We start from the raw sequence: 13,294 nt of genomic DNA on the forward strand, positions 1-13,294 counted from the left end.
CTCTTGCATCCACCTTCAGTGCCTATTTCACCACCACCCCCACCAGTACCTCCCACGGACAGAGATATAACGACTACCGAAGGAGACAGAGTTAACAAGGCGCTGTTGACCCCTATCCAGGAAGCAAGTCAAGAAAGTACAAGTGGGCCATTGTCAACCGGGGCAATTTTGAGTCAGCCCATAACAAACGAGAACGCAATAACTTCTACTCCTTTTAGGCAGTCGTCTCCTACAAAAGATTGAGATGAATTATTCAATAGTCCAACTTCAAAAAAGTTTCTGTTAATTTGTCGTTAATAAAGTTGCCAATATTTTGTTGACCTTCGAGTTGTCCGTTAGCAAATATTTTTGGACTAAAAACGGAGGAGTAGATTAAAATCTCTATATATTTGTCTCCGTTTAACATGAATTATACAAATATAAGGTTCAGCACTCAAAATGTTCTACAAGAGATGGATATATCCAATCTGACTTTTCCTGGAATTACTATTCTGTTAAAGTGTTCTAACCTCATGGTGTAACTTGTTTTTGCTCTGTGATGACATTGTTTTGGTTTTGTTTAGCATTTATATTTACTGTTTCTGCTGATATTTTTGGGAGACTGAGCAATTGGGTATAGGATATTTTGGCGAAGAAAATATTCAGAAAGTTTCAACTGTCGACCGGCAACAATTATGAGCCAATTATATCCCACAAAGCCAAAAGGAACTAAAGTACTAGATTATTCGGACGCCACCAAAACTGGCGCCTCTGAATTATTAGTTAGCTTACCATCATCTACGATCAAAATAAACGACGCCCCGCACATGGAGTGCTTTCGAACATCATGACACTGTGGAACCAGTTTTCAAAGTTGTAACATTTCGTTCCATTTTGAACTCGATTCGTGCAAAAAAGTTGATTTGGCCCCTTACTGGCGGCTTTCATTTCACAAAATTGAAAAACATTACTTTTTGCGGTGACAAATCACTTTTTCAGGTTTAAGCGAAGTGCTTATTAAACTGAAGGTCAGCTTCGAATCCTAGTCCTGTCCCTGTGTGCACTATTTTTAGTCCCGTTGTCCAGTCCGCTTTTTTGTAGATGTCTCGAAATAAATAGAACAGTTTCTTATTCCCATCGAAAGATTCATTTAGATATACAATTTTAGATGCAAATTTTGGAAGGTTGCAATACCTATTTCCAAAATGGTTGGTGGCTGGTCAATTTTCATTGTAAACGTTCTGGGAATTTCAAAATAGCATTTGGTCTTCCTGCCCTTTTTTCTTGCTTTTACGTTTTTATTGAACCACAAATATATCATATAAAACTCAGAGAATCAATCAAAGAACAAAGAATCAATGCAAAAATTGATGTGACGTTTACGGAGGACAAAAAGAATATTGCTTGTAATATATCCTTTAATCAGTGTATTTAATCAGCGTAATTCTCAACATTTTGTGGGAAGAAAAAACCTTTTCCCAAGGGGAAAAATTTTCTCTGACAAGATTTTACACTCTTGACTCTTAGGACACAATTGTTGTTGCATGACATTCTGCCGGGGAAAAGGAGAACAACTAATAGAAGTTGCAGCAAGCTGTCGTTTTGGCAGAGGGTAACCCAAGTTGCTCAGAACCCTTCCGAGGGAAAATGCAAGGAAAACTGCTAATAATCAAAAACAAGTGAGAAGGCGGTGACTGGGCTAATGAATTTATCGTAAGTCGTTTTAAATCGACCACTTGGCGTTGTCCGTCGCCTCCTGGCCAGATCTCCAATGTCCGTCCCAAAAAACTAGAATTGTCAAATCCTTCAAAATTCCAGACAATGCGACGGACTCTCTTTGGTAGTTGGTTGTTATCACTCTATTCTGACCTCTTATCAGTGTCCGGGCGTACTCGCTCACAAACCGTTGCTAGAAATGATTAAACATCTGCTGCAATTGTTTCCAGGATTTGAAGCTTGCTGGATTTTGACTATCAAAAATCTTGCTGAAAGGCCTGTTGATCTAAAAGTGGTTCAGCGGCTCATTTCCTGTTAGATCGCTAATAATCAAGAGCGGTATGTAATTTAAATTTGCTTCAGCTTCATCAAAGATCCTATGGAGGATATTTGGCGAAATTTGCTTGGCGCTCCCAAATACTGCAAACATGAGGACCTTAGGCTGGATTGAATTTCCAGGTGTTATTTTGCCAGCAGTATACGTTGTACATTTTGCCGTTGAGTTGTTTAACAAAAATTATTATCGTACAAAATTTTGTTAGTATTCAAAACATCAATATTTTATGCTTGAAAGTGTCTTTCTTATTCCAATAATATGAAGTCGCTTTGTTCAAAAAAAGTTCCCTATTAAAATTAAATTTTTTGTGCACGCTTGAGGTGAAGCCTCCATTTTTGCCCTTGGCATGCAGAAATATCCGACAATTTTCAATTTCTGGCTAGACTTGTGCATATTGCCATCTTTCACATGATCGGAGGATGCAATTGTTTTGCAAAATTGTGTTTAGTGACCGAAACTGCATCTGAAGTCCAATTTAGAGCCGCGTTTCAAGTCTTGAAGAGTTGAGTGGAAAATTTCTGTGGAGACGTCTGATGAATTCTGGCGAGAGCAATTTCTTCTGTCGTTCATTTTTATAGCTGTAAGCTGAGCAGAGCTATATTGCGTTGCTCTTGGTTTTTTGTCTGACGCTCTTTTTTTGTTTTACAATTGTTCACACAGCAAGCTGAAAAAGTCACATCTTCTGACTGACTTCTTCCTTTCACTAACGCTTTTTGCGCGCATGACGTCACTCTCTAGCAAACTTTTTGCGTCATTAGATTGTGATTTACCTCACTCGATAAAATGACTTCAGCACTTTAAAACTTAAAACCTAAGTCCAAATTGAATTAGTTTAAGGTCAAAGGAACTCATAAGTGTATTATAGGTCCCTAATGAAAAGGCTTCTGCGCAATTTGGCGGCCAGGTTTTTTTGGTATTTCGTTTTTTTTACTGCATAAACCAGATTAAACACAGTTCTATTTTAAGGAGAAACTTTATCTAGCTTTAAAAACGTGTGGGGTCAAAAAGTTTTGCTACACTACGGGTTCATACTTATGATGTCTAGTTAGAAAAATTTGATTTGACTGGTGCTCATTCAAAGCACTGAATATGCGAAACAAATTTGGACGCAGTCAGTCAATTCAGATGCCAAGTCGTGAATTTCAGATGAGTTGAGGCCATAAATGGCTGTTTTTTTAGGGCGATAAGTTTCCTTGGAGTGCTTCGAGTTGAGGCAAGTAATTTAGAAACCCGTTATGTTATAGCTGGTTTCTGATTGGTGGAAATTTTTCAGTGAAATTTCCTACTGTCCTAGGGTCTTAAGTTAGGGATTTTGAAGGAAGACTCCTAACAATTGTTGCAAAAAAGTGCGCTCCAATGACTGCGACTTCCCATTCTAATTATTAAAGCGTTTTTCACTGATCGTGAGAAAAAGTGTTAACGCCCAAAAAATACACGTTCCATCAGAACGGCAATTATGGTATCAACCTCACCATTCAATACAAATGCTAACTGAAGTTTCACAAAAATCTTAACGAGGTTTTACAGAAACTTTCTGAAGATTGGAGTGGGATGTTGAGAAATTGGGACGGTACTGATTGCTGAGAATCACAACGCACGCTGAGAAATTTCATTAAAGTAGTTAAAAATAAAATTGAACTGGCTACTGGATTTACCACTGGGAATTTTTGTGGTTACCGGGAGTTGATTAAAGCTAAATGATGGACAATTTGTGATACCATTTGCATTATGTATCTGAGTTTTCTGTTGGCTTTAATCTTTGAGCGAGTGGGCTTCACGGCGATTTGAGCTTCTGTTTTGCTTATTTAATGGCTGCGAGTTTTTATTTGATTTTTGTTTCGGAACTGCGTTACTTTTTGGACTTTTGATGCTCCTTTCACATTGACCGCCTTAGGAGTACTCAAAGTATCATTTTGCTTATTTGAAATAATAATAGATACAAGCGTTCAAGATTAATAAATCATTTCTCAGTTTTTTCTAGTTTTTGTGCTCAATTTTAACTGCATTTCTCTGATACTTTTTGATTTGTCACTTCTTTCTCTTAGCCATTGTAGGACTGTTTCGGGCGAAGACTCATAATAGTGCATAGATGATCTCTAATGAGTCGGGCATCAGTGATGTATTGATGACGTAGCCGCCCCCATTTGCAGGATAGAATAATAGAGAGAATAGTAAAGAAAATCCAAAAATTTAAACAGGATTTTTGGTTGAAATACAAACTTGGTAACCCATTAACAAAGAATTAACTTACGAGATGCACAAACTAACTGACGTTACGAAAGACAGAATCATCATAGACAAATTTACGTGTTTATTTGAAACTTCTTTTGCGAAGATAAAATGAAGTGCGTGATAATAAGCGTTTCATAAAGCATAATAAACAGAAAATTGCCAAAAATAAGATAACAATATCGCAAAACTATGGTTTTGCGAAAAATGCAGTGAAGAGGTCAAAAATATAGCTATCCGAACGTTCTGAAGGGGAAAATTTGGTTGCTATGGTTTTGCAATTTTTCTAGCCGCGCAGAAAAACAGAATTTGAGTACAATTTTTCATTGAAAACTCCTTTTCCTGATACCAGATCTTAGAAAGAGCCGAGCCGTGCGAATGAGAGTTCGAATCAATGATGAAAATTAGTCGGCTAGAACTTTGCCTAATTTGACAAAACGGCGAACCTTGTCACCAAATGCTGTTTTCAGTGCAACGGATCTGACAGTTTGTTCCGAGCCAGGATATACTTCTATGACTTTGGCAAGTGGCCAAAGACGTCGAGGAATGACATCCTCCAAATCCCAAACATGATCGTCTACTTTTAAATCGGGGCAACATTTAGTCCAATTAGAGAGCTTTTGCGGGTTTGGGAAGTATCCTCTAAGAAATCAGTTCGAAAAAAGTTAAACCAAATGTTGTGAAGTTTTCCAAGACTTTGAGATTGTAAGCTTTCTCTCGGAAAAAAAACACCAGGTGAAAAATTGACAGAGGGTCTACCCAAAAAGAAAAGGTTTGGTTTTAGGGGGAGTTAGATCATTAATGTCACTCGAAGTAGACTCTATTTCGCGAGTAAAGGTACACATTGTTTCATCTGTTAGTGTTCTTGGTCCAACGACTTTAAAAAGAGAAAATTTGTACATTTGAATTAACTTTTCCCAACTACCACCAAATGTGATGCAATGTGAGGATTAAAATTGCATTCAGGAGTTTTTGAGGCTTTTTTATGCTCATAGAGCTTCGATTCCTTTCTTTAGTTCTAAACGAGAGCTGACAAAAGATTTCTTCTGGCAAGAAAAACATTTTCGTGACTTTCCACAGCTACTAATGAATCTGCGGATGCAACTCATTGTTGATTCCTTAGACAGGTTTTCTGGTATCTCCAAATGAACTGCTCTTACCACCAAGCAAGTGAACAGAAGGACGTAGTGTGTACCTTGTCTGCCGCATAGAGATACGGCAAAGAGACCTAGGAATTCGAGTCCTGTCGTCGCATAGAGAAAGTGGTGCTCAGTTGGTAACCGCTTGCACGGTAGCTCAGATATTTGAGGTTGCTGGGTTTTCTGTACGTTTTGCCGACAAGAAGGCATGTGCGGAGTGTCTGCCTAACGACAGCTCGGCTTTAAAAATCCAATATTATTGCATAAGGAGGAAGCGCGTTTGTTCAACTCCTGAGTGACTGTTAATAAGGTGAACTTTCTTGATGAACAGCTTCTCAATTGGGTTTAGACTATCCAGAATGATTGGCTGTTGGGCAGTTTCTTAAATCATCACCTTGGACAAGCGACTTTTGGTGCGGAGCTGATCATTTTTGTCAACATACGGACAATGTTCTTTCAAACAACTGGATTGTGAAATTTTCTTTCTTTGCGCAGAGCAGATATTTTGTTTGCGAGGCTGTCAATCTGCGATACCTGGTTAAGTTATTTGTATGCAAAAATAAGATGAGAGAGAACCAATTGTTTGCTTCGTGTCTTTCAAAGCTCACGGAATGATAAGCAGTATGCAGCAACTCTTATCAGCCGATTCCAGTTGCTAAAACGTTTAATATCTATTACACACTTTTCAGTTGACTCTCTATGGGATTCTAAAAGAGAAAACAAGTGGATGATGACACTTCAGGAGATATTGGCACGGCCAATCTTTCTCTTCGGAAGGGAGAAAGGATGGTCCACTCAACCAACATTACGTTGCGTTCATCTGTCGAACCTCATGGCCTCTTGAGCCGTCTTTAGCAGATTATCAGATAAAGCTGTGTAGCGCCAATTGAGAGATGAAGTGACGTCGAGAATCTTCTTTAGTCTTTTGGCAATAAAATTTTGATGCCGCATTTCGGAACTTCTCAACCAATGGAGTACTGCTGTACTATAGGACCACAAAACGTACTTTCCGATTTCCAAATCTTGTTGTTTTTTCATAAACTGAGCTAATTTCCCGCCATACGCTGCCGCTTGCAACTTCAGGGTTGGAATGGTCATCTTCTTGATCGAAGCTACTCTGGCTTTGCCTATCACGAACACGACATCAACAGTTTTGTTAACGTACTCAATTCTCAGATAAGAGACTGCTAGTAGAGCAAACTTCGAAGCGTCCTTGAAAGTGTGAAGAGCTGTTGACTGAATTTTCCTGTTTCTATGAAAAAGAGTACATGGAATTCTGACATTCCGTTAAGATGGAAGTTCATTTTTGACGTGAAGAAAGTCAGGGAACTGCTGAACGTGTAGAGCTGCATCCCATTTTGGACCTTGAATTCAAGCCGCTTGTAATATTTTTCTCATCCTGATTGTTAAGGGGGCTTTAACGCCTAGGGGATCAAAAATTGAAGCAAAGAATTTCAAATTTACCTTTGTGTTGTGAATTTAACATTGGGGAACCTTTCGAAAAGCTTTTTATCTATAATTTACTCGTCAATGCTTGCGTTCCAAGGTAGACCTAAAACTTTTTGAGGTTGAGGTGATGGCAGATCGGGCCTCAGAAGCTTTTCGTTTGCAATGTTTTTCCAACAAAAAAGTTTGCTGTTGAGGTATATGGGTCGTCGATGTACGTATTACGCTCAAAAAAGTGTGACACTTGTGGAAATTTTATGTTGACTGTCACGCGTTGAATAACGAAGAGCGTAGGACGCTATGCATGAGGAAGATACGTCTATTACATATTCAGGCAACAATCCTAACATTCAAGGAATAATTGCCAAAAACATTTCATCTGCGCGCATCATCAAACGTATTTGGGGAAAATCAGCCAAAAACTGTCATGAGGTTCTTAGATTGTTTCATTTTTACAATTCAACCAAAATAATAGTTCCAAGCTGTCTGTTATGGTTATTATGTTTTAAGTTATTATGTATTAAGCATGGTTATTTTGTTTTTTGTTTACTCTGAATCAATAATCAACCGTCAGGAGACAACCGTTGAGCCGCTGAATTTGAGTAAATATCGCCTATAAAAGAAGGTGCCTCTCTATTGCAAATTGAAGTTGAGGCACGTCTATTACATATTCAGGCAACAAACTTAACATACAGGGTATAATTGCCAATAACTTTTCATCCGCACGCATGATCGAACAAGTTTGGGAAAATCAGCCATAAAGTGTTGTTGCGTAGCAACACATATTTTTGTTAATTAGGCTTGCTTTAAACGCTTTAAAGACTTAAATGATTTATGCTTATGAAGAACTCAAGCTCAAAAGGAAACAAGTGTTTGTGATAAAATCAGATGAAATTATGATTTCTTAGTTCAAATCACGTGGTAATTTATTGTTGTCTTTGTTGAAGAAGTCATCTTGAATTGAAGTTTTGAGGCTCTCGGAATATGAAGGTCAAAAGGTTGTTTACCGCAACACAACCCGGCCTCCCTGAACGAGTTCAATTGAAAAGTAATATCGAAGTCACCTGAGACCTTTTGACACAAGACACTTCACAGAAAATTTTTGACGAGGAAATTGTTTTCTGAAAATTGATTGTTGTTTGCCTTGTTGTCATCTTTGTGGTTGTAGTCGTCATCGTCTTCTTTGTCGTTGTCGTCATCATCATCCTCGTGGTCATTATCATCATCATCATTGTGGTCATCATAGTCATCATTGCTATCATGCAGGTGAATGATTAAAGATAAGCGAGACAGACTTCAAAATATTGATTGCTGATGTTATTGACTTGAATATTGATTGCTCATTGTCTAGGGAACGCTTATCTTCCGGTCTTGACGTATTGAAATGGGCTGTGCTGCTGACTTGTCAATCCTCATTCATTGATTCATCCGCTGTCTTCCATTTGGGTAACTGAGACTCTGGTTTTTCCTTCTCCATTGGTACAAGTCGGCTTACTGGTCTTATGTAGAGTCCCATTTGAGTTTTAACTTGGACTAATCGTACTATTTTGTCCTTTCCGTCGAATAATTTTGTAATCCTTGCCAGTTGCCATAGCATTGCAGGCGTGTTGTCCTCCTTGATGATAACAAGTTCATTGACGGCGTGCTGTTGCTTGTTATCGTGCCATTTTGGTCGATGTTGAAGTGTTGTCAAGAAGTCCACGGACCACTTTTTCCAAAATTGTCTGACAATGTTGTTGATGCTTTTGAACCGTCTGCTTAGTGTCCTGTTGTCTTCTTGAGATGGCTCCGGCAAAGCTGTTAGTGGGCGTCTAATGAGAAAGTGAGCGGGTGTTAGTGCTGAAGGGTCATTGGCATCGCTAGAGGGGGCTATCAGCGGGCGAGAATTGAGGATGGCCTCAATTTGAGTGATCAAGGTTGTGAAATTCTCAAAAGACATCTTTGTTGTCCCCACAGTCCTGTAAAAATGTCTCTTCATGGATTTTATTGCGGCTTCCCGGAGACCTCCGAAATGAGGCGTCCGTGGAGGAATTGTCAACCAGTCTATCTGATGTCCTGTAGTGAAGGCATCTACCAGTTCCTTGAATTCTTTGTTCATTAATAATTTACGAAATTCAATTTGTTCCCGAGTTCCAATGAAAGTCCTTGAGTTGTCACTATAAATTTTTTCGGGCAGTCCACGTCGTGCTGTAAAATTTTTTATGGCGTCCAGACAGTCCTCTTTGGTCAACGTTGTCACTGTTTCCATATGGACTGCCTTTGTGCTGAAACATACAAAAAGGGCAACATTCGTTTTCTGCAATTTTCCGCTGCTGTCTTTTGTGCTGAAAGGTCCACAGTAGTCCAAACCAGTGTGGGTGAAAGCAAATGATAAAAAAACACGTTCTGTTGGCAGATCTCCCGTTTGAGGCGGAAGAATCCTGGTGTCGTGGCGAATGCAGGGCTTGCAGTTGTAAATAATTTTTTTAACAGCTGATAGTCCTCCGGGTATCCAAAATTGTTTGTCGAAGATAAAACAATGTTAACTGTGGGCCTCCATGTAAGTTCCTTGCATGAGCTTCCCGAATCAGAAGCACTGTGATTGGAGAATCTTAGGAATAAGGATAGGAAACTTCTAGTCTATGTTGTATGGCGAATTTGCTAGTCGTCCGCCCACGCGAACAACTTTGTTGTCTGGGTCGTAGAAGGGAGAAAGTTTGAAAAGTCGTCCTCTTTTTGACAAAAGCTTTATTTTTTGTTTTGTGGTACAGTTGATCAATTTTCTTCACTTGTACCTGCATGTTGGTCCAAATCGTTGATTGTTGTTGGTTTATCTAAAGTAGCTAATTGAGCTGTACAAAGCTTACCTACCTGAACCTTACCAATCTTGCCTACCTCAACCCTACCAGCCTTACATACCTCAACCTTACCAATCTTACTTACCTCACCTTGACCAATCTTACCTACCTTAACCTTACCAACCTCAACCTTACCTACCTCAACCTCAGAGACTTTACCTACCTCAACCTTACCAAAAGGTTTATGACAATACACATTCTCCGAAATGTTGTTACCTTTCCCTTCTCTCATTGATGAAGTTGATTGACTAACAATGGCATCAAACTCTTGCAAGTAAAGTTTTTGAATCAGGCTGTATATGGCAATCCGTCCAAGGTAAAGATCTGAAGAGCTGAGTTGAAGTGACTGAAAATCAGATGCTATTGCAGCTTCCGACTTTTTCTGTTGACATCTTTTTGATGATAGGTTCCTTTTCTGTGAGTAGCATTTGGTATCAGATTTTGTTGGATCTGTTTTGCTGGCAATGGTTTTCTGGCTTTGTTGTTTGGCCTTCTGAATGAATTTCTTGACATAACAAAAAATTCGAACCAGTTTTCCAAACGAGGATGTTCGATGAATTAGCTGAACTATTGAGTTGTTCTCCTGAATAACAACCATTGTTGTTTGCTTCAGTGTTTCTCCTTGCACTTCGTTGTTCACTGCATGCTGATGTTCCTCAATTGATTCCGACTTCGGCCAATAATCTTCGCTTTTTTCTAGCCAGCTGGGTCCATTCCACCAAAAGCTGTGTTTGGCTAGGCCTGCGGCTGAGATTCCTCGTGATGCGCAATCAGCAGGATTCTCCTCCGTCGGCACGAAATTCCAATTGCTGGATGGAATGAGGTTCTGAATTTTTGCAACACGGTTGGCAACGATTGTCTTCCACTTTCTTGGAAAGTCTTGCAGCCAAGCCAGTGTTACCGTTGAATCTGTCCAAGCGTACACTTTTGGTGTCGGGAAACGTTGATCGTTCAAAGATGATACCGCTTCCACCAAATTTGCTCCAAGAAGTGCTGCACAAAGTTCCAACCGGGGAACGCACAAACTCTTTACTGGTGCAACTCTGGTCTTTGCTGTCAACATCCTTGTGTGAACTTTTCCGTCGAAAGATTGTCGTATATACACAACTGCGGCGTAGGCTGTAGTTGATGCATCACAGAAGACATGAAGTTCAATGTCCGATGATGCTGGCGAGATTGAAACTACCTTTCTGGGCAGTGTAATAATTTCCAATTCCTGCAGTAGAACTCTTAGTCGGCTGTACTGTTGCTGAAGGCATTTCGACAAAGCTTCGTCCCATCCAAGTCGGTCCATCCAAAGCAGTTGCACAAAAGATTTGAACTGAATTGTTGTAGGTGAAAGCCATCCCAACGGATCAAAGAGCCGTGTAACTTCCGACAGTATTTCGCGTTTTGTAGATGGTGTCTTTTCGTCTAGTTTTGCTATGAAACTGAAGTGTTCTGGATTTGGGTTCCACTTGACGCCTAAAGTGTTTACATTGTAGTCGTCGCTTTTAATTCTCATCTCGTCGGTAGTTTCTCGAAAGTTTGCAGGTAGTCTTTCAACAAGTTCTGGGTTACTTGAAGTCCACTTGCGAATCTCAAACCCTGCCTTTGAAAGAACTGCTATGATTGAGGCCTGCAGTTTCATTGCACTTTCCAGATCGGGTGCTCCTGTCAAAAAGTCGTCGACGTACATGTCTGTCGTGATTCCTAGCTGTACATTTTTGTCCGTAACATATTCCGCTAAACTTGTAATGGGCGAATAGAATGGAACGCTGATGATGCTATTCCGTACGTGACACGTGTCATCCTAAATGTCTTTATATCTGTTGAGTTTGGTTCCTTCCAAAGTAGTCGATGATAGTCCTTAGCTTCGGTATCCAGTTGCAGTTGTCTGTACATTTTTGCAATGTCTGCTGAAAGGGCTACAGGATACATACGGAAACGGATCAGGATGCTGAATAGACCTTTCTGGATCTTGGGTCCCACCATCAGTCTATCGTTCAAAGAAATTCCACTGGTAGTCTTTGCTGAACCATCAAAGACTACACGCAGCTTCGTAGTTGTACTTGAGTCTTTGAACACACAGTGATGGCTGAGATAATAGCTTTTCTCTATTGGCAGTATCATCTCCTTTGCTGGTACTTCTTCCATGTGTCCTAGTTTAATGAACTCATTGATGAACTCGTTGTATCTTCTGTACAGATCAGGCTGTTTTTGAAGTCTATGAAGGAGACTTCTAAGTCTTCGTCGTGCTTGCTGCTGGGAATTCCCCAGTTCTCCAATTTCGTTCTTAAACGGCAGTTTTACGATGAACCTTCCTTCAGGGCTTCTTCTTGTGGTTGACTTGAAGTGTTCTTCACATCTTCTTTCTTCGTCGGTCAGATGTTTAGTTGCAAGCACTTCCTCGATTTCCCAAAAACGCTGCAAACTGCCTTCAAATGATGACACAAAGTAGGTTTGCAAACTGGAAGAATTGGAAGTTTGCACGTTTTCGCTTCCAATTACTAACCAACCGAATACTGAGAGCCGATAAGTAACCGGGATGTTTGGTTCTTCCATTCTGTTGTTCCCAACCATCAAGTCCTCGTAGTGTCCAGCTCCAATGATTAGATCAATTTGGGCGGGCTTGTTGAAGTCGGGATCAGCCAACTGTAGTTCCTTTACTGTCTCCCAATTGTCTGTGTTGATGTACCGAGAAGGTAAATCGTTTGTCATTTTCGTTAAAACTGACGCGTCAATGATAATTGGTGCTTTGTTTTTTGGTTGAAGGCAAAGGTCAACAAATCCTTGATTAGTTGAGACCTAATTTCCCCCGAGTCCAAAAACACGAGTATTCATCCTCTTTCTCTTTAGCTGAAGTCTTTGTACTGCAGCTTCAGTTACAAGATTATTCTGAGATGCAGAGTCCAGAATTGCTCGCAGATATACTATTTCTCCTTGGACATTAACAGGAACAATTGCTGTCTGAAGAAAAATTTCATGTGTCTTGTCTTCATGGGTGAGGGCTGCTGTTATCTTTTGATCGATAGTTATTTGTTCTGCATTACTGCTTGAGGCTCCAGATGTAACCTTCTCCTGTTCCCTTGCGTTGGCTTTGCGGCTGTTTCCAAACGATTTTTTCAAATGATTGACTTGATGCGCATCTTCTCGATGCAACAACGTGTGATGCTTTCGTCCACATTGGCGGCACGAAGAACCATCGCAATTCTCTGCTCGGTGTCCTGGTTGTAGACAATTGAAACAAAGTCCTTTGACTTTGATCAGCTGGGCTCGCTCCTTGACACCTAAACCTTTGAACTTACCACATTTGAAAATTCTGTGTTCCTCTTCACAACAGTCGCATTGCTGATTCGTTGTCGTAACATGAGGGTGAAGTTGTCTCAGTGGCTGATTTTGTTGCGTATGCGATCGTTTTTCGGTATTTGATGAACTGTTGCTTGGTGCTGCTGACTCCAACGCTTGAACATGTTCCTCCAGGAATGTTTTTAGTTCCTGATAGGTCTGTAGTTCTTTCCTCCTTTGAAGAAAGCTCCCAGAACTTCCGTGTTTCGGTGGGCAGTTTTACTGCAATCAAGTAGACAAAGAAGGGGTCCTGATGCTCAACTGGTTGTCCCATGTTCCCAAGA

General features: G+C 40.1%; 1 protein-coding gene across 1 annotated transcript; it reads right to left on the reverse strand.

The window, feature by feature from the left end:
• Nucleotides 1–11,408: 11,408 nt before the first annotated feature.
• LOC142346229 (uncharacterized) lies at nucleotides 11,409–12,383 on the reverse strand. Its single transcript, XM_075398744.1, has one exon. The coding sequence runs from the start codon at nucleotides 12,381–12,383 to the stop codon at nucleotides 11,409–11,411; it is 975 nt and encodes a 324-aa protein (XP_075254859.1).
• Nucleotides 12,384–13,294: the final 911 nt, after the last annotated feature.

This window comes from Convolutriloba macropyga, chromosome 9 (genome assembly GCF_964194025.1).
Source record: "Convolutriloba macropyga chromosome 9, txConMacr16.3, whole genome shotgun sequence".
NCBI lineage: Eukaryota > Metazoa > Xenacoelomorpha > Acoela > Convolutidae > Convolutriloba > Convolutriloba macropyga.